Genomic DNA, 16,144 nt, shown 5'->3' with positions numbered 1-16,144 from the left:
CTTTATCCATTCATATATCAGAGGACGCTTCGGTTGTTTCCTTATCATTTCCATATTATTTCATGTTAGTCTTCATAGCAACTCTTCTAGTATGATATCTGTTCTACAGTTTAAGAAAATGAGACTCCAGAGACTTTGCATAACATCTGAAGTCAATTAATTTGTGTCAGATCAATTAATTTGTGTCAGTTAGAACCAAAACATCTAAGCCTAGATGTTTTGGTTGACTTCAAAATTCATGTTCCTTCTTTGTTCATCTCTGGTTTTTGGGCTAATTTCTTAAAATAGTTTAGGCTGCTCATAATAAATGACCTAGTAAAATGGTCAAAAATAAAGGCCCACAAAAAAGAAATGGAGAAGGGAAGTGTAACAGGATTTGGAAGAAGGAATGTATTATAACAAAGCGTCCAGGAAAATGCAAAGCTTTTAAAAATATTTTTATTTTCCTAATGGTGGACATCTGTGGTTCAAGCGATGCTTCCTTTAGCTCTTGCTTTTGCATTTGACTGATTTGGGGGGATGAAAGAGATAGAGGTCTCTTTAGGTTATAGAGGACAAACCTGCCTCTGGAGTCTGAACAACCTGGCATCTTAGGTACTTTGTTGTGGGCAGAGAGAAAAAGCACCTGGCAAAGCATCTCTTGGCCACCTTGCCCTGAACTTTTCTATACTTTGATACGGATTTACAAATGTTCCTAAGTATATCCAAAGTGCTGACTCTTAACACAAGGCTTCCACACAGGGATGGAGTGGATTTGATGACAGTTGGGGGGACTGCCTTTGCTATATCCCTTGCCCCTGCTGTACCTCGGTCTCCCACATTTCTCTTACAACTTCACCCATGTCTTGGTTCTGTAACTTATTGCACACTACTGTCTAATTTCTGGGAAGTTGACACAGAATGAAAGAAAAAAACTCTGGGACTAGGAGCCAGGAGACCTCTCAACTCATTATTTGGTAATATGGACTTGTGCACCTTTATTCTTAGGACCTTATGTTTACACATCTGTAAAATAGAATAATTTCCTACCATCCCTGCCTTGCCAGACCATGTTCTCCTCCACGGGCGTGTGATGGTCATTCAGAAAATGGATAAAGGAGAGCTTAGTAACCTGAAGTGTCTTACAGTTGGGAGGGCTTATCACAGAAACACCTGTTTATATGACATGGACTTATAATTGTGAGTTCTCCAAAAGGTCTAAAGAGAAAAATCTGTGCCCTCGTACTTTAAAATCAGTAATTGTAAAATGCAGCTGAATTGTTAATGGTACATCAACTGTCATCCTTATTTATGCAAATGTGTACACAGCATATTGTTTGAATTCCTCTAGCCATGACTCTTCAGAGACAAGGAATGGAGCCTTCGCTGTTTTGTGTAATTATGGAGAATGCAGAGCAGCAGCCTCAAAGGCCAAGTGTCGTCCCACAGTGGCACTCAAGTGCTAGAGGCCCCCTTTTATTATTCTTTCAGACACTTTATACCACATTTGTCGGGAACCTGGGTGCATTTGTAGAGCCCGCAAAATTTTGTATTTTATGTATCTATAATAAAACTCAGAAAACATTTTTTTTCTTTTTTTTTTCTCTCTCCTCTAATATAAATATGGCTGCAGGGAGGAGAGAGACAGGAACAAAATAATGCCTTTTGTTTGAGAATTATAAAAGGGGAGTGTTTCCCACCAGGGGTTAGAAACAGGTTCAAGCCCAGTCTTCATTCTGTGGTCACAGTAATTACTCACTGCAAATGCCATATAGTCTATGAAGTTCTTCCTCACCTTCCCCTTTCCGGTTCTCTCCATAACCCTACAAGGTAGGTCGGATTATTATCCCTGTGTATCCACTACCCTATGAGCTTCTCACAGATGAGACTGTTTCTTGCCAGTTTTTCTACCTCTATCATCCAACTCGAGTAAGTGTATATGTATTTAGTTTATATAGTTTTCTTGTGAGAAAATAATTGCAAGGGTGTTTCGTGGCCCACACAAGGACCCATGGTTTCTAATATATGCTAGAGGAAGTCTTACACTTCAATTTTCTGATGATATATCCTGCTGTGATTGTAGTAGATATCACCAGTTCTATAATCAGAGAAAACTTGCTGAATGGCAGTTGAGTAGGGAATGTTTTATGTAATATAATGCATAGTGTGACAAACCAATCCCAGTAAGTTTCCAAACTGAAGTTATGCTAAATGGAATTGTTCTTTTTCCCTTGTCTCCCAGGAGACTTGTCAACAGAAGAGTTGTTTGGGCGCCAGGCTTCTCCTGTGTAGAGAGGCTGTTGGCAACCCCATGGATTCTCTCATGGCCCATGAACTTCTAAGCTGAGAAAGCATGGTTCCATGTTGGGGCCTCTGCATGACAGCAGGCTGTGCTGCCAAATACCCTGTTTGATTGGCTTTGCACTAATTTTCTGCATATCCCAAATGGCCCAGGAAGCTGCAAATGAAGGGCCTCAGCTGCAGTTTGAAAATGGCATCTGCGTGTCTTTCATAAGCCTGTGGGTCTTCACTGAGTTCTTTTCCCTCAATGATTTTCAATCTTGTTTGACTTGAAGGGCAAGAGAGGGGAAAGGGATGGAGAAAAAATAATATAGAGGCAAAAAGATGCAATTATTTCCCCCCTCACAAAAGAGATTCTTTAGGAAGGTATTCAACTTTGTACTCTATACATTCAGGAAAAATATGATTTGATGATAGCCTTGTAATCCTTCCCTAGTTAAAAAAGAGTTCTTGGAGAAAGACAATTATCATATGGTTTCACTTATTTGTGGAACATAAGGAATAGCATGGAGGACATTAGGAGAAGGAAGGGAAAAATGAAGGGGGGGAAATCAGAGGAGGAGATGAACCATTAGAGACTATGGACTCTGGGGATAAAACTGAGGGTTTTAGAGGGGAGAGGGGGCTGGGGGGGATAGGTGAGCTTGGTGATGGGTATTAAGGAGGGCACATATTGCAGGGAGCACTGGGTGTTATACACAAACAATGAATCATGGAACACTACATCAAAAACTAATGATGTACTGTATGGTGACTAACATAACATAATAAAAAATTATTAAAAAAAGAAAAAGAAAGAAAGGAAAAAAAAGTTCCTGGATGGAAACACAAGTAACTTCTTGTCATAGGTCCCAGAGGGATATTTTTACAAGTGTATAGTTCAAAGCCATGTTTTAATCTGAGACCTGTTGGACATGACCAGTCACCCTCCTCCAGTGTCACATGCTCACTGTCATTCCCATGTTTGTGTTCCTAGGACCTCGATGCAGTCTCAGTCTACATACGGTAACAGCTCCCCACCTCTGAACAAAATGAACAGCATGAACAAGCTGCCTTCCGTGAGCCAGCTTATCAACCCTCAGCAGCGCAATGCCCTCACCCCCACCACCATTCCTGACGGCATGGGAGCCAACAGTAAGAGCTTCTCCCTTTAACTTCACCTTAGGGGTCATTGGGGCTAGTGTATGAGAAGACTCTGCTTTGGGTTGGGGGAGAGGCTTGCTCCTAAGCTAAGGAGAGGCAGAGTGGGACAGAAAAGATCACAGTTGAATGGCTTGAGTTTCTTAAGGTGAACTTTTTGTCACTTTGGAAGTGTATGGTTCATTACAAAGCACAGTGGGAGACATAGAGGGGGTTGTTCCTTCAGTAGGGAAAAATATCTCTGTGATAACAATGGTCCACTTCCTGTCAACCTGGTGGGGACCCACCTCCCACCTCCTTTGAGAAAGCGAAAAGGAGGTCTTTCCAACATGTGGGAAGTAGCATGGTGCAGTAGACTTAAAAGTCCAGAGAAATAGATTAGAGTCTGACCTCTATTGCAGTATTAGCTGTGCAACTGTGGGCAAGTCACCTCTCTGCTCTGATGCTCAGTTTCCATTCATAAAATTATCACCGCGTGGGGCGCCTGGGTGGCTCAGTCGTTAAGTGTCTGCCTTCGGCTCAGGTCATGATCCCAGAGTCCTGGGATCGAGCCCTGCATCGGGCTCCCTGCTCAGTGAGAAGCCTGCTTCTCCCACTTCCCCTGCTTGTGTTCCCTCTCTTGCTGTGTCTCTCTCTGTCAAATAAATAAATAAAATCTTAAAAAAAAATTTTAAAAAAATATCACTGCGCATTTAACATCTTATGATTCTGTGTCTCTATGATCTTGGTCTTCTCAGCTTATCTACTGCATCTTGTATACAGTTGTTAAGGAATTGACATAGAGAAGAGAGTCTCCCTTTTACTTATTCACGCACAGATTCCTCACATCAACTAAGTGTAACTGTAAGAGGCAACGTGAGAACAGGCCTCCAAATGGATGATGATTGCTATATAGCTTTGCTGTAAATAGAATTATCTTATCCACTAGAACTAAATCTAACAGAGTGAATTCCCAAACTAGAGAAAACCAAAAGGAGGATAAAATGCAGAAGGATGTCTCATATCCTCAGGGATGCAGAAGCCTAAACACTGCACATGTATCCTATAATGCACCTCAGAAAACAATGCCTCAATCTTGTCCTTTGAAATCCTTCATTATTCTGATCAAGCCTTTCAATGTGCATTTAAGTATTGCCTTGAAGAGACTAGGTGTTTTGTTTTGTTATTTAAAGAAGTTAAGGGAAGCTAGGATTGTGACTCTCTACGGTCTGATGGCAAACATTCAGATTTAAATGAGATGGAGTGTGTGCGATATGGTTGCCTGATCTGGCAACAAAGACTAGAGCCAAACTGCTCTCTCACTAGTGATCAATGCATCCTAAGGCTCAAATTCTTACCCCTTGACAGGTCTGCTGTTTTGACAGTAAAAGAAAAAAGCACCATGTATATTTTTACTTTATTTTCTTTCTTGTGACATCTTAGAGTCCTTTTGTTCCTTCACGTTTGTGAAAGTTATCGTTTGCCTACATTTTCTCATGTATACTTCACAAGTTTTCTCTGATATCATCAACAAAGTCAGAGGGAAAACTGTTGAGATATGATAAGCCCATGCTCCTTAGCTGGCCAGTTAGTGGCAGAGGCCTCTCCTTTTTGGCATATTTGATTCACTTACAAAAAATAAAAATAAAAAAGCAAATTGCAGTAATCTTTTTGTAGATATGTTCCTTTGCTCTTTTTTTCATCTGAAGACAAAATTTGCCTCATAAGTATTATCAGTATTAAGCTTTACTTCTCTATAGGTGAATGTTTCCAGTTTGTAGTTTAGTAAAAAAAAAAAAACAATCAGGGTTGCTGGTGTCCCCGAATACAATCCAGAAATGGACCATAAGAAAGAGCTGGAATCTTTAATTTCATCCTTCCTTATTGGGCCTATGGTTCCCAAATATTGCAGTAAATACTCCTATCCCCAGACAAATATCCCAGAGGTCACTCTCTCATTCACATGTCTCTGCATTTGTTCACTGCACATCAGTTTACCAAGCATGTGATTGGTGCCAGGCACTATGCTAGGTGGGGATTGAGACATGTACAAGGTCTAACTAATCTCCATGCTTGAGGAATTAGCCTAATAAGAGAGACAGAATTATAACCCACGAAGGCAGATACAAAGAGGAATATGTTAACATCAGGGGTAATGAACAGTTAGAGCATTAGAAGTAGGGAAGGAAGTTGGGGGGGGAGATTGTCCAAAGAGAATGTGCAAAGGTCAAAAAGTGTGCAACTAGTTTGGAGTTTGGTGACTGTTCTGTTCTGTTGGATGAGATGTAGGGTGCTCGAAGGGGTGTAGTGAGAGAGAAGGCTGACTAGGAAAGCTGGTGAATTCGGCCCTTGGTAACATTAAACCAGGCAAGAGGGACCACTGGGAAGCTGGTACTGATGATGGCAGTAACCCTCTCTGTTCCTCCTGCTTCTGTTCAGTTCCTATGATGGGCACCCACATGCCAATGGCTGGAGACATGAATGGACTCAGCCCCACCCAGGCCCTCCCTCCCCCACTCTCCATGCCATCCACCTCCCACTGTACTCCCCCACCTCCGTACCCCACAGATTGCAGCCTTGTCAGGTGAGTCCACAGCATGTGCCCCTGGGGGCCTGTCCTAAGCGACTCTGGGTGGCGGAGGGTGGACACTCTCAGAGTTCATGACACAGTTGGGAGAAAAATAAAAAAGAAAGCAGCCCTTCCTCTGGTGGCAGTTCAGCACTGGTATCTCTGCTCTGTGGAGTGGTCAGCAGTGTTTCATCAAGGAAAAGCACTATGATCCGCATGGGAAAAAGTGAAAATGTGAGTTGATAGGCATATCCTTTTTCATGCCTGTTTCCCCCATCTTCACTTACCCCCTCCCTCCCTCACAGTTTCACATGGTCAGTTGGGGCCTTCAAATTGGTGCTCAGGGCTGGGGTTCCCAGAAGGGCAGTAAACATGCTATCTCGCTCCCTTTCCCGTTCTCCAGGACTCATAGCTCTCAGCCACCATGGCCTCATTATGTCAGAGGGGGATGTGCATTAAAAAGTTTGAATGTGTGCAAAAACGACAGGGCCTTTCAAGAACCTGATGGCCGCTGTTCCTTGGTCATCGACAAAGTACGCACACTAGGCAAGGGCGTTCAGATAGCCAGGAGAAAGAAAGGCCTGGAACCTCAAAGACCTTCTCCCCCGTGGCAAGAGTGGGTGCCACATCTCACGCCTAGCACGCATTGCCTGCCCCTGCTTCATGTGCAGAATGATCCTCTCGTTTGGCTGCTGGAATAATGTGTGTTGATCACCCTGTGATTGATGCAGCAGCACCAAGCAGCGTCCGTCAGAGAGATGGCAAAGTGCATGGCTTGCGCCACCCAGCCTGTGGCTCAGTGATGGTGGCACCCAAAAGGAGGGGGGTCTGTATGCTGAGCAGGACATAAATCAGAAGGCATGAATGACTTCATAGTATAGTGGCCTCCAGTTTTTCTTAGCCACATGAACCATTCTCAGAAACCCCAGATACAAAGCAATTCAAGTAGAGATGCGCTTTTTTGAAGTGAAGAGGCAGGAGGCAAGAGCGCTGGGAACCTGACCACTGGACTCCTTCCTTTCACCCCCTGCAATGGCTCCTCAGGCACTTCTCTCTGTAGAACCCCTAGAATTCCACCAATCACCATTTGAAAATCGCTGCTCTGCAGGAATTCTCGGAGTTAATTTTAATGTCTAGAGACCTAAAGTTCAAGTCACTACCCATCCCCAAACCTTAAATCCAAGGCCCACATAGATTGATTTCATCTGCCCCTAGTCTCTCCTGCAGGGCATCCCAGGGCAAAATGTTGGGTTTTCCTTTATCTCGCCAATGCAGTTGGGGTGAACTTTCTTTTTCTGTTTCCTCCTTCCTATTCCCTCCTCCCTCTGCAGTTTCTTAGCGAGGTTGGGCTGTTCATCATGTCTGGACTATTTCACGACCCAGGGGCTGACCACCATCTATCAGATTGAGCATTACTCCATGGATGTAAGTAACTGTTAGACTTTTCTCTTGAGTTTTATTGCTTCCTTTCCTCCCTCTGGTGACATCCACCTGGTAGTTCAGTTCCCCCTGGCTTTAACACTTGTTTTTAGCATGCCCTCAGTCCTCAATTTTGGTGGAAACCATTACCAGATTAGAAAGACTACCAGGCCTCAGCCTACATACCTGAGAAGCATAGCAATCAGTTTTCCTCAGCTCGTCAGCTTGGCCAACACTTGTCTATTGCACACATATTCTACTCAGAGTGGGCAAGAGGAGATCCAGTTCCTGCCTCCACAAAATTTATAATCTCTTAAGAACTTCGAGAACTTTCTAGATGTTCTCATTAATCTGTATGAGACCCCAGGGAAACTAGCAGGAAGCAGGTGATATTATTCTCATTTTAAAACATGGAGAGACAACAGTATAATCATTTGCATCATGAGATGATGACAGAACCAGGAATAGAGCCCTTAGGTGGAAGCTTCTGGTCTTTAACTCTATTAACTGGCTTCTTCTACCTTTCCTTAAAGCCGGACCTTAAGGAGGATTCAGCTGTTCCTCTCAGTTTGAAACATGTGTTCGTTCATTTTCAATTCTATCAGAATAGGGTCAAGCCATCCCTGACCATTGACAAAAATCACTGGTCATGGTTCAAGTCCTATCCATGCTTTTCAGTAATAATGAGAACTTGAGGTTATTACTTTGCCTCTCTGAGCCTCAGTTTATCAAATGGGGTTCAAAAGCACTCCCTTCTGGCTTTGATGTCCTTTGTCTTTTGGAGCAAGCTGGATAGAAGGGGACTTTTTCTTCCTTCCTACACCGCTTCTTGAACTGCTCACATGGGAGCTTGTATTGTTCTGGTTTATAGCAATCTGATTTTCCTCCCAGGGTGCTCTTCATGCTGCTCTCTTTGGGGTTTCCTATCCTCTTTTCCAGCTTCCAGAGGGTGCTTTGGCCTGGTGGAGGAAGATACTGTCTGCCTCTGCTGCTGCTTCTCTAGTTGGGATCTCTTCTTTCCCCTCCTTGAGCACCGATCCTAGAGATGCCCCTGCAGCACGAGAATCCCCAGCCCTGTGATGACAAGAATATGCCGTACCGCCCCTCTGCCCACCCCTCCCCCACCCCATAAATCACCCTGACTCCTGCTCCCTGGTGGAATAAATTAAGTGAAAACTATAGAGCAAGCTTTAGGAGTAAGTTTCGACAGGTTTCAAGTCACTTTACAACAATGTCCATCCATTGAGGAGAACAGAGTTGCCCTGTGCTTGACAGCCCTCTGTGACAGAACAGGGAATGCGTCCCTTCCCTATATTTTTAAAGTGATGCCTTCCACTTGCTGACTGTCCCCACTGGGGAGTGTGTCAGGATGCTCCCTCGGCTACTAGGATCTGCAGATGTCCTCCGCAAGTCCCTCTCTGCTGGCATTGGCTAGGTCTCATGCCAGTGTCTGGGTCACAGCTTCCTCACCTGTCAGTTATAAGTTCAGATCTATCTAGAGAATCATACAGCTTGATGGAAGCCAGTTTACAGAGTTCTGGACTTACTGAGAATTTCAGAAATATAAAGACTTATGCTTCCTTATCTAAATGTGGGTTGCCTTCTTTATAATGTATTCTTCTGTTAGAATAGGAAATCAGAGGACCCATACTGTGGACATCCAAACAGGGAAATAACTGGGAGGCTATCTAATTTCTGCATCCTCGCCTCAGCTTCTTCCATCTCATTACTGGAAATAGAAACCTCTTTTCCAGCTTGTCTCTCAACACCTGTCTGAGTTGTTTGGCATCCCTTCCTGGAAAAAGAATGTGGTTCAATTTGAGAGTTTTCATGAGTATCCCCTCTAAGGTGTCGGGATGGGTTAATAATAATTTAATATAGTAATAATGCAAATGGTGAAGCTTTAGATAGTGTGCTTTATAATTTGCAAAATACTTTCACATCCATATTTACACCTGAGCCCATAATATGTGTTGACCTAAAAAAGGAATTCTGTACCATTTTACCAAGGAAGAAACTGAGGCCAGTAGGAGAAAAGTGACTTGATGAAGATCTAGAGCCAGTAAGTGACAGAATAAAAACCTCTATCGAGGTCTTCTTACTCCAAGCACAGTGTTCTTTCTACCCACCATGGGGCTCCATAGAAGATGTGAGCCATCACTGAAACAAGCTAATGAAGAGATAATGCAGATAAATGTGAGAGATGTCACTGAAGTTAGTTAAGATCGAGCACATTTGTAATGCCTTCCACTCCCATTCATAGAACATGGACACATACCCTGCATTTGGATACCCTGATTTATCCAAACACTGAGCAACCTTCTGGCCATTAAGGAAGTTTTAGGCTCAGAGGCTGTCCAGAGTCCCCAATTCATTTACTTAGTTGTGTAACTTTAGACTTGTCAACCTCTCTGACCTTCAGCTTTTCGATCTGTAAAACAGGGTAAGAGTATCTACCACTAATCTGAGCACTAAATGAGATCATGAATGTAAAATAATTAGTTCAGTCCCTGGCATATAGAAAGTGTTCAATACCTGTTAGTAATCTTTTCTTTTCATCAACTCATTTGAGCGGAGGTTATGGTCCATTAATCTCTCTCTTCTAGTGACTAGAGCCAGGTAGATTTAAGAGTTGGAAGGTACTTTATCTTGTTTTTGTTGCAGGATCTTTGCCCTCTGATCTAACTAATATCCCTATTTTACCAGCAAAGAAACTGAGACCAAGAGAGAATAAGTGAAGTGTTATCCACAAGCAGAAATGGCATCTCAAGGCTGTACCTTTTGCTTAGTTACATATAATGCCAAAGGTTATCCGAGAACTAACTCTATTTTCCAGTGTAGAGAGCAGTAAATTCAGGTTGGTTAAATCAGAACACTGGGGATGACAAAATGATGTGGACTAAATGTCCGTTTGTCCCTTTGTCCTAATTCTCCCTGACTCCCTTCCCTATTGCACAGGATTTGGCAAGTCTAAAAATCCCTGAGCAATTCCGACATGCCATCTGGAAGGGCATCCTGGACCACCGGCAGCTGCACGACTTCTCCTCCCCTCCTCACCTCCTGCGGACCCCCAGTGGTGCCTCTACAGTCAGCGTGGGCTCCAGCGAGACCCGGGGCGAGCGCGTTATTGATGCCGTGCGCTTCACCCTGCGCCAGACCATCTCCTTCCCGCCCCGCGATGAGTGGAACGACTTCAACTTTGACATGGATGCTCGTCGCAACAAGCAACAGCGCATCAAAGAAGAGGGAGAGTGAGCACTACTGTGTGAATGCCTCCCATCCTCTCCCCATCTGTCTGCATCCCTACAAGGCACTAGTGCTTGACCTTCAAAGTGTCCCCTTTAGCTCCTTTCCTTCCTCTTCTCAGTCTGGCTTTTTAAGGGAAGAAGAAGTAAGAGGCTATCTTTGATCTAATGTCCAACCTGGCATCTGATTCCGATTCTGGCTTTAAGCCTTCAAATCTATTGCTTGCGGGACTGAAGTTATCATGGCTAGGTGGAAGTGAGCAAAAGAGCAGTGGGTGTCTCCTTAAGCTGCAAAGATTTCTCATTGACTTTTATAAAGCATTTTCACCCTTATAGTCTAAGACTATATATATAAATATATAAATATACAGTATATATTTTTGGGTGGGGGGCATGGAGTATTGTTTAAATGTAATTTAAAGGAAAGGAAACTGAGTTGCACTTATCAACTTATTTTTTTAATTTACTTGTTTGGATGGCTTATCTATACCCCTTCTTTCAAGGGGTATTAGGTATGATAATTGGTATCTAGAGCTTGATGCCATATATGAGTGACAAAAATGTCCTTTCAGTTCTTTTGATGCTAAGTAATTGGCACATCAAACCTTTGGAGGGAGCCTGTTATATTTACCATTGCATACTGTATGGGTGAGACCATATGCATATGTACATGGTTCTCTATTTTAGTGAACTTTATGTTACTGACATTGCTACTAGTGATGTTCACTTTGGGGTCATTTAGTCTACTTACAAGAAAAAGTCCATGTTCACACTGTCAAACCCTAGAAGAAAGGAAATATCCTCTCTTGCTTTCGGTTGGGAATGGGGAATGTGGGTCATGGCTAAAATTCTTTTTTTTTTTTAATTTATTTATTTGTCAGAGAGAGAGAGAGCACAAGCAGAGGGAGAAGCAGGCAGAGGGAGAGGGAGAAGCAGGCTCCCTGCCGAGCAGGGAGCCCGATGCAGGACTTAATCCCAGGACCCTGGGACCATGACCTGAACTGAAGGCAGTCGCTTAACTGACTGAGCCACCCAGGCGTCCCATGGCTAAAATTCTGAAGAGGTCCTTGGCAGCTAGTTCAAAAACATCAGGTATCATGTATGTGGGTATATCAACAACCCCCTTACATTTAATACCAGATGCCTTATCTCTTAGTATGTATTGGGAAAATATTTGCAGCCAAGTTTCAATACTAGACTGATTAAGTCAATGACACATTTGTTACCCTTGTTAGAACTAAGGTAGATTTGATTGGGATGAATGCCGTCTCCTTAGTTCTTACACTGAAATTGTAGTGTCTATTCAGAATATCCAGGAAAAACAGGAATCATACAGAAATACTGAATCTCCATTAAGCAGTAAGAGATCAGTGAGCCATGAATTGAAATTCTTAAAAGACCTTTTGAAACATAGCTAATATTATTTGATACATGTTTCTTTTGAAAACCCTCCTATTATATAAAATTCTGCAAATAGAGCCTCGTTTATCTTTCTCTCTTCAAGATTTAAAACAGGAGTAGTGATTTGGAAAATCTAAAGTTATGAGATCAGTTTTCCTGTGGCATCAGTTGGATCACTCTATCACTTTTCATTCTTGATCAATAGGAGTTTGACTTTATTGGAAAATGACTGTGAGAATCCAATTTCCCGTCCATCTCTCTTCTGGACTGTCATAGATAGAAAAATGTCCCCACAGATCAGGGGATAAGCCTTCCAATGGAGGTGTTGCTTGAACCACATAAACAGAGAGTTGTCTTCAGACTTTGGGAAAATGTGTAAATGACAATATTCCTGTAGATCTTTCAGAAAGATGCTTTTTTTCCCCCCAAACTCTAAAACAAATATTTTGTACATATGCTCATGAGCTCTAAAATCCTTCTGTGCATTCTGATAAAGGGCTATGATTGCACAGAAGCTTCCACTGTTGTTTTCAAGTGCAAAAGAGCTAACGTGGCTCAAAAGGGTAATGTATGAATTTCACCTGAAAAGTGTATATATGTTTTGTGTGTGAAATTGCATATTTTGTGTTTCAATTTTTATTTTCTTCTTGGGATAGTGGGTTTTCCAGAACCACAGTTGAAGCTTTTTTTTTTATTATTATTATGTTTTTATATTTTCATGGAAACATCATTTAGTAAGACTACAATGCCAAACAAGAAAAAAAATGCCATAACTGTAAGATAGGGGGAAGGAAATGTTGTTTTTTATTATTATTTTTATTTTGTATGTTCAAGAGAGTGAGTCCTTGATTTCAAAGTTTTATTGTGCTTAAATAGTAAGGGGCACTGTTAATTTGTGGAGTACGTATGCGACTTGGCTTTGAAAACCTACTGAGGGGAAGAATGAAAGCTGTGCATCGGCAATGCTCAGAGGGCAGATGGCTTCCCCGAATGTCCTGAGTGTTTGAACAAACCTAGGACCTCTTCTGAGCTATTTCAGCACTGTTCAGGTAGCACTAGGGACTCAGAAATTCCTGTACTGTATCTTACGTGTTTGGCACTAGCCAAGGCTAAGCACAATGACTGGCCTCATGTCCTGGTGGCAACTTCTGCTCTTTGAGTGTATGAGTAGCTAGGATAAGGGGTGAACGAGTATTCAGAACCGATGAGTGGGAGTGGACTTAGTGGAGGTCCTGGGGTGGGGGTGGGGCTCAGCTCAATGCCGTCTGCTGACAAGTGGATAGATTTTTGTTTGAAAGGGATGAGAAACAGAAAGGGAGAATAGAACTTTCTTCATTAAATCCATTTGCCTTTTGTTTTCTTGATATTCTCCTAAAGTACAGTATGTGGGATGTTGAATGTTAAAGGTTGTGTTTTTTTTATTATTTTTATAATTGTACAAAAGTTAAATGTCAAATGTTTTATATGCTTTATTAATGTTTTGAAAATTTCTTTCTTATAGATGTGATACATTTTTTTTTTAAGCTTCTGTTGCTTGTCTTTTGGTATTTTGTGTAATGGGCTTTTGGTGAGCCAGAGGCAAATCTCCAAGCCAGGACATGCAATAAAATTTAAAAATAAATAAAAATGCATTAAGAAATGGTGCTGATGGGGTGTGTGTGTCGGTCTTCTGTCTGTCCATCTGTCCCCCTGTCCTTTGGCTTTATTTTTATCATTGAGGAAGAGGAAGAGGCACTGAAAGAAACATTACAGAGGTTCAAATGCTGATGTTTCTCATCTCAGGCCAAATAATCATTATTTTCTTAGTTTAGCCACCCTATGAGGTAGGAAAGACCAGGAAGCTATCCTCCCTCGTTTGGTACACGAGATCCTCCCAGATGTAATACTTTATTTCATTGAAATCAGAATGAGTTTGCTTTGGAACAGGGACTAGACTACAGATATTCCTAATGTCTGTTCAGTGACTTTCCCGTGGCAATGACCTCAGCAGTGTGGGGGAGGGATGCAGATTATCTTATTGTATGTGGAAACAGCACTGCAGATGGTAGGCTCTGGGCATGTTCCCCTTTAAACTCAGTGTTAATATCACCCTTCAATTACATACATTGATTCAGCCAATAAAATAATATCAACATCGTTTAATGATTTTTACTAAAGAAATGAGAAAGTTTTTTTTTTTAATGGGCTAACATTAGATGGTGTGAAAACAGCTTAATACCTTAGATTTATAAATAACTTTACAGAATAGGATTATATATAATATAGAGTACTTAAAAATATCAATGTGTTTTCCTGTTTAGAGGAATATAGAATCACATTATGAATATATATAGAATCACATTATGAATGCATACATCCTTATAGGCAAAGCAGGTTCGACTTAAATTAGGGGTACCAAAAGTTTCAAAATTCTTATTCCTTAAAATCTGGTGATAGATCCCCCAAAATGAAATGATGGATGCAATGTTTCTAGGAAAAGAAAAATTAAAGGCAAAGAAAATGGTTAATTCTTGACATACTATTAAGGCACTTTGGACTCAATTGTAGTTTATTTTTTTGAGCAGTTTCAGCCATTTCTATAGATTGCTACTTCATGGCTTTTGTTATCTCTTGGAGGTCTTCTGAAGTGCAAGGAAAAACATTTTAAAAAACATTTTAAGACCTTTAGTGTAGTTTTCATAACAAAATTGAGAGGATAGTACCGGGATTTCCCATGTGGCCTCTGACTCCACAGGTGTACAGTTGCCCTCATTACCAGCATCCCCCACCAGAGCGCTACGTGTGTTGCAGTTGAACCTGCATTGACACCTCATTATCCCCCAAAGTCCATGGGATACATTGGGGTTCACTCTTGGTGCTGAACATTCTCTGGGTTTGGACAAATATACAGTGACATGTACCCACAATTACAGTATCATACAGAGTAGTTTCACTGCCCTGAAATTGCTCTGTACTCTGCCTATGCATCCCTCCCACCCCAAAACCCCTAGCAACCACTTTTACTGTCTGGCAATCCTTTTACTATCTCCATGGTTTTGCCTGTTCCAGAATGTTGTATAGCTAGAATCACACAGCATGCAGTGTTTTCAGATGGACTTCTTTCACTCAGTCATATGCACTTAAGCTTCCTCTATGCCTTTTAATGGCTTAATAGCTTATTTCTTTCAGTGCTGATTAATACCCCATTGTCTGAATGCTCCAGGTCTTTGTCCTTCCACTTACTGAAGGACATCCTGGTTGCTTCCAAGTTTTGGCAGTTACAAATAAAGTCTCTATAAAGTCTCTACATCATCCATTTTTTCCCAATTACCTCAGATACACACCTATGTTCAGCATCTGTCCACTCACGAAGCATATGGGGTAAATTTTTGTGCACAGGAATTATTATACTGTCTCATGTCATTTTAGAAAAACAGGACGGTCAAGTTCTGGTTCCCAAAATTTACATGGCGAAATTCCACTCGCCGAATAATTAATTGTTGCACTGATTGTGCAAGTTTTTTATGTCTATGCACTGATCGTGCATAGACATAAATTTTCAACTCTTTTGGGTAATTCCAAAGAGTGTGATTGGTGGATTGCATGGTAAGAATATGTTTAGTTTTGTAAGAAACTGCCAAATTATCTTCTAAAGTGGCTATCCTATTTTGCCTTCCCATCAGCAATAAATGAGAGTTCCTGTTGCTTCCTGTCCTTGCCAGCCTTTGGTGTTGTTAGTGTTCTGGATTTTTACCATTCTAATAGGGACACAGTAGTATCTCATTGTTTTAATATGGATTTTCCTGGTGACATATGTGGAGCATCTTTTCACATGTTTATTTTTCATCTGTATATCTCTTTCAGGGAGATGTCTGTTAAAGTCTTTGGCCCTTTTTTTTCAGTTTTATGTTCTCTTATTGTTTTAACAATTCCAAAACCACTTTAAAAAACAATAAAATGTATGTCTTGCAGTTATCATAGGTTCTGTTAAACCCTTTATAAATCTAAAAAGCAGTATGAAAATGTAGTGATTTTGCCTTTTCATATCTTGAGACATTTTATCTCTTTACCATTGTAGGAATTACTTTATTCATACTTCCCAATTCCAGTGAGCCAAAAAACAAAAGACTGA

The 16,144-nt window shown here is 41.5% G+C and overlaps 1 protein-coding gene across 8 annotated transcripts in view; it reads left to right on the top strand.

Moving 5' to 3' along the window:
• Nucleotides 1-11,017, top strand: part of TP63 (tumor protein p63) — a 231,035-nt gene extending 220,018 nt beyond the window's left edge. For 7 of the 8 annotated variants that reach the window (XM_044919902.1, XM_044919898.1, XM_021692546.1 and 4 more), the window contains 4 exons: nt 3,257-3,414; nt 5,839-5,983; nt 7,300-7,393; nt 10,346-11,017. In XM_044919902.1, the coding sequence (XP_044775837.1) occupies nt 3,257-3,414; nt 5,839-5,983; nt 7,300-7,393; nt 10,346-10,642 (694 nt within the window). In that variant the 3' untranslated portion in view covers nt 10,643-11,017. The remainder of the gene's footprint in view (nt 1-3,256; nt 3,415-5,838; nt 5,984-7,299; nt 7,394-10,345) is intronic. The other variant, XM_044919917.1, reaches the window with a different exon arrangement.
• Nucleotides 11,018-16,144: the final 5,127 nt, after the last annotated feature.

Source organism: Neomonachus schauinslandi, chromosome 1 (assembly GCF_002201575.2).
Source record: "Neomonachus schauinslandi chromosome 1, ASM220157v2, whole genome shotgun sequence".
In the NCBI taxonomy this organism is placed as follows: Eukaryota; Metazoa; Chordata; class Mammalia; order Carnivora; family Phocidae; genus Neomonachus; species Neomonachus schauinslandi.
The sequence above is the reverse complement of the archived record's forward strand: the minus strand, read 5'-3'. Positions and strand labels throughout refer to the sequence as shown.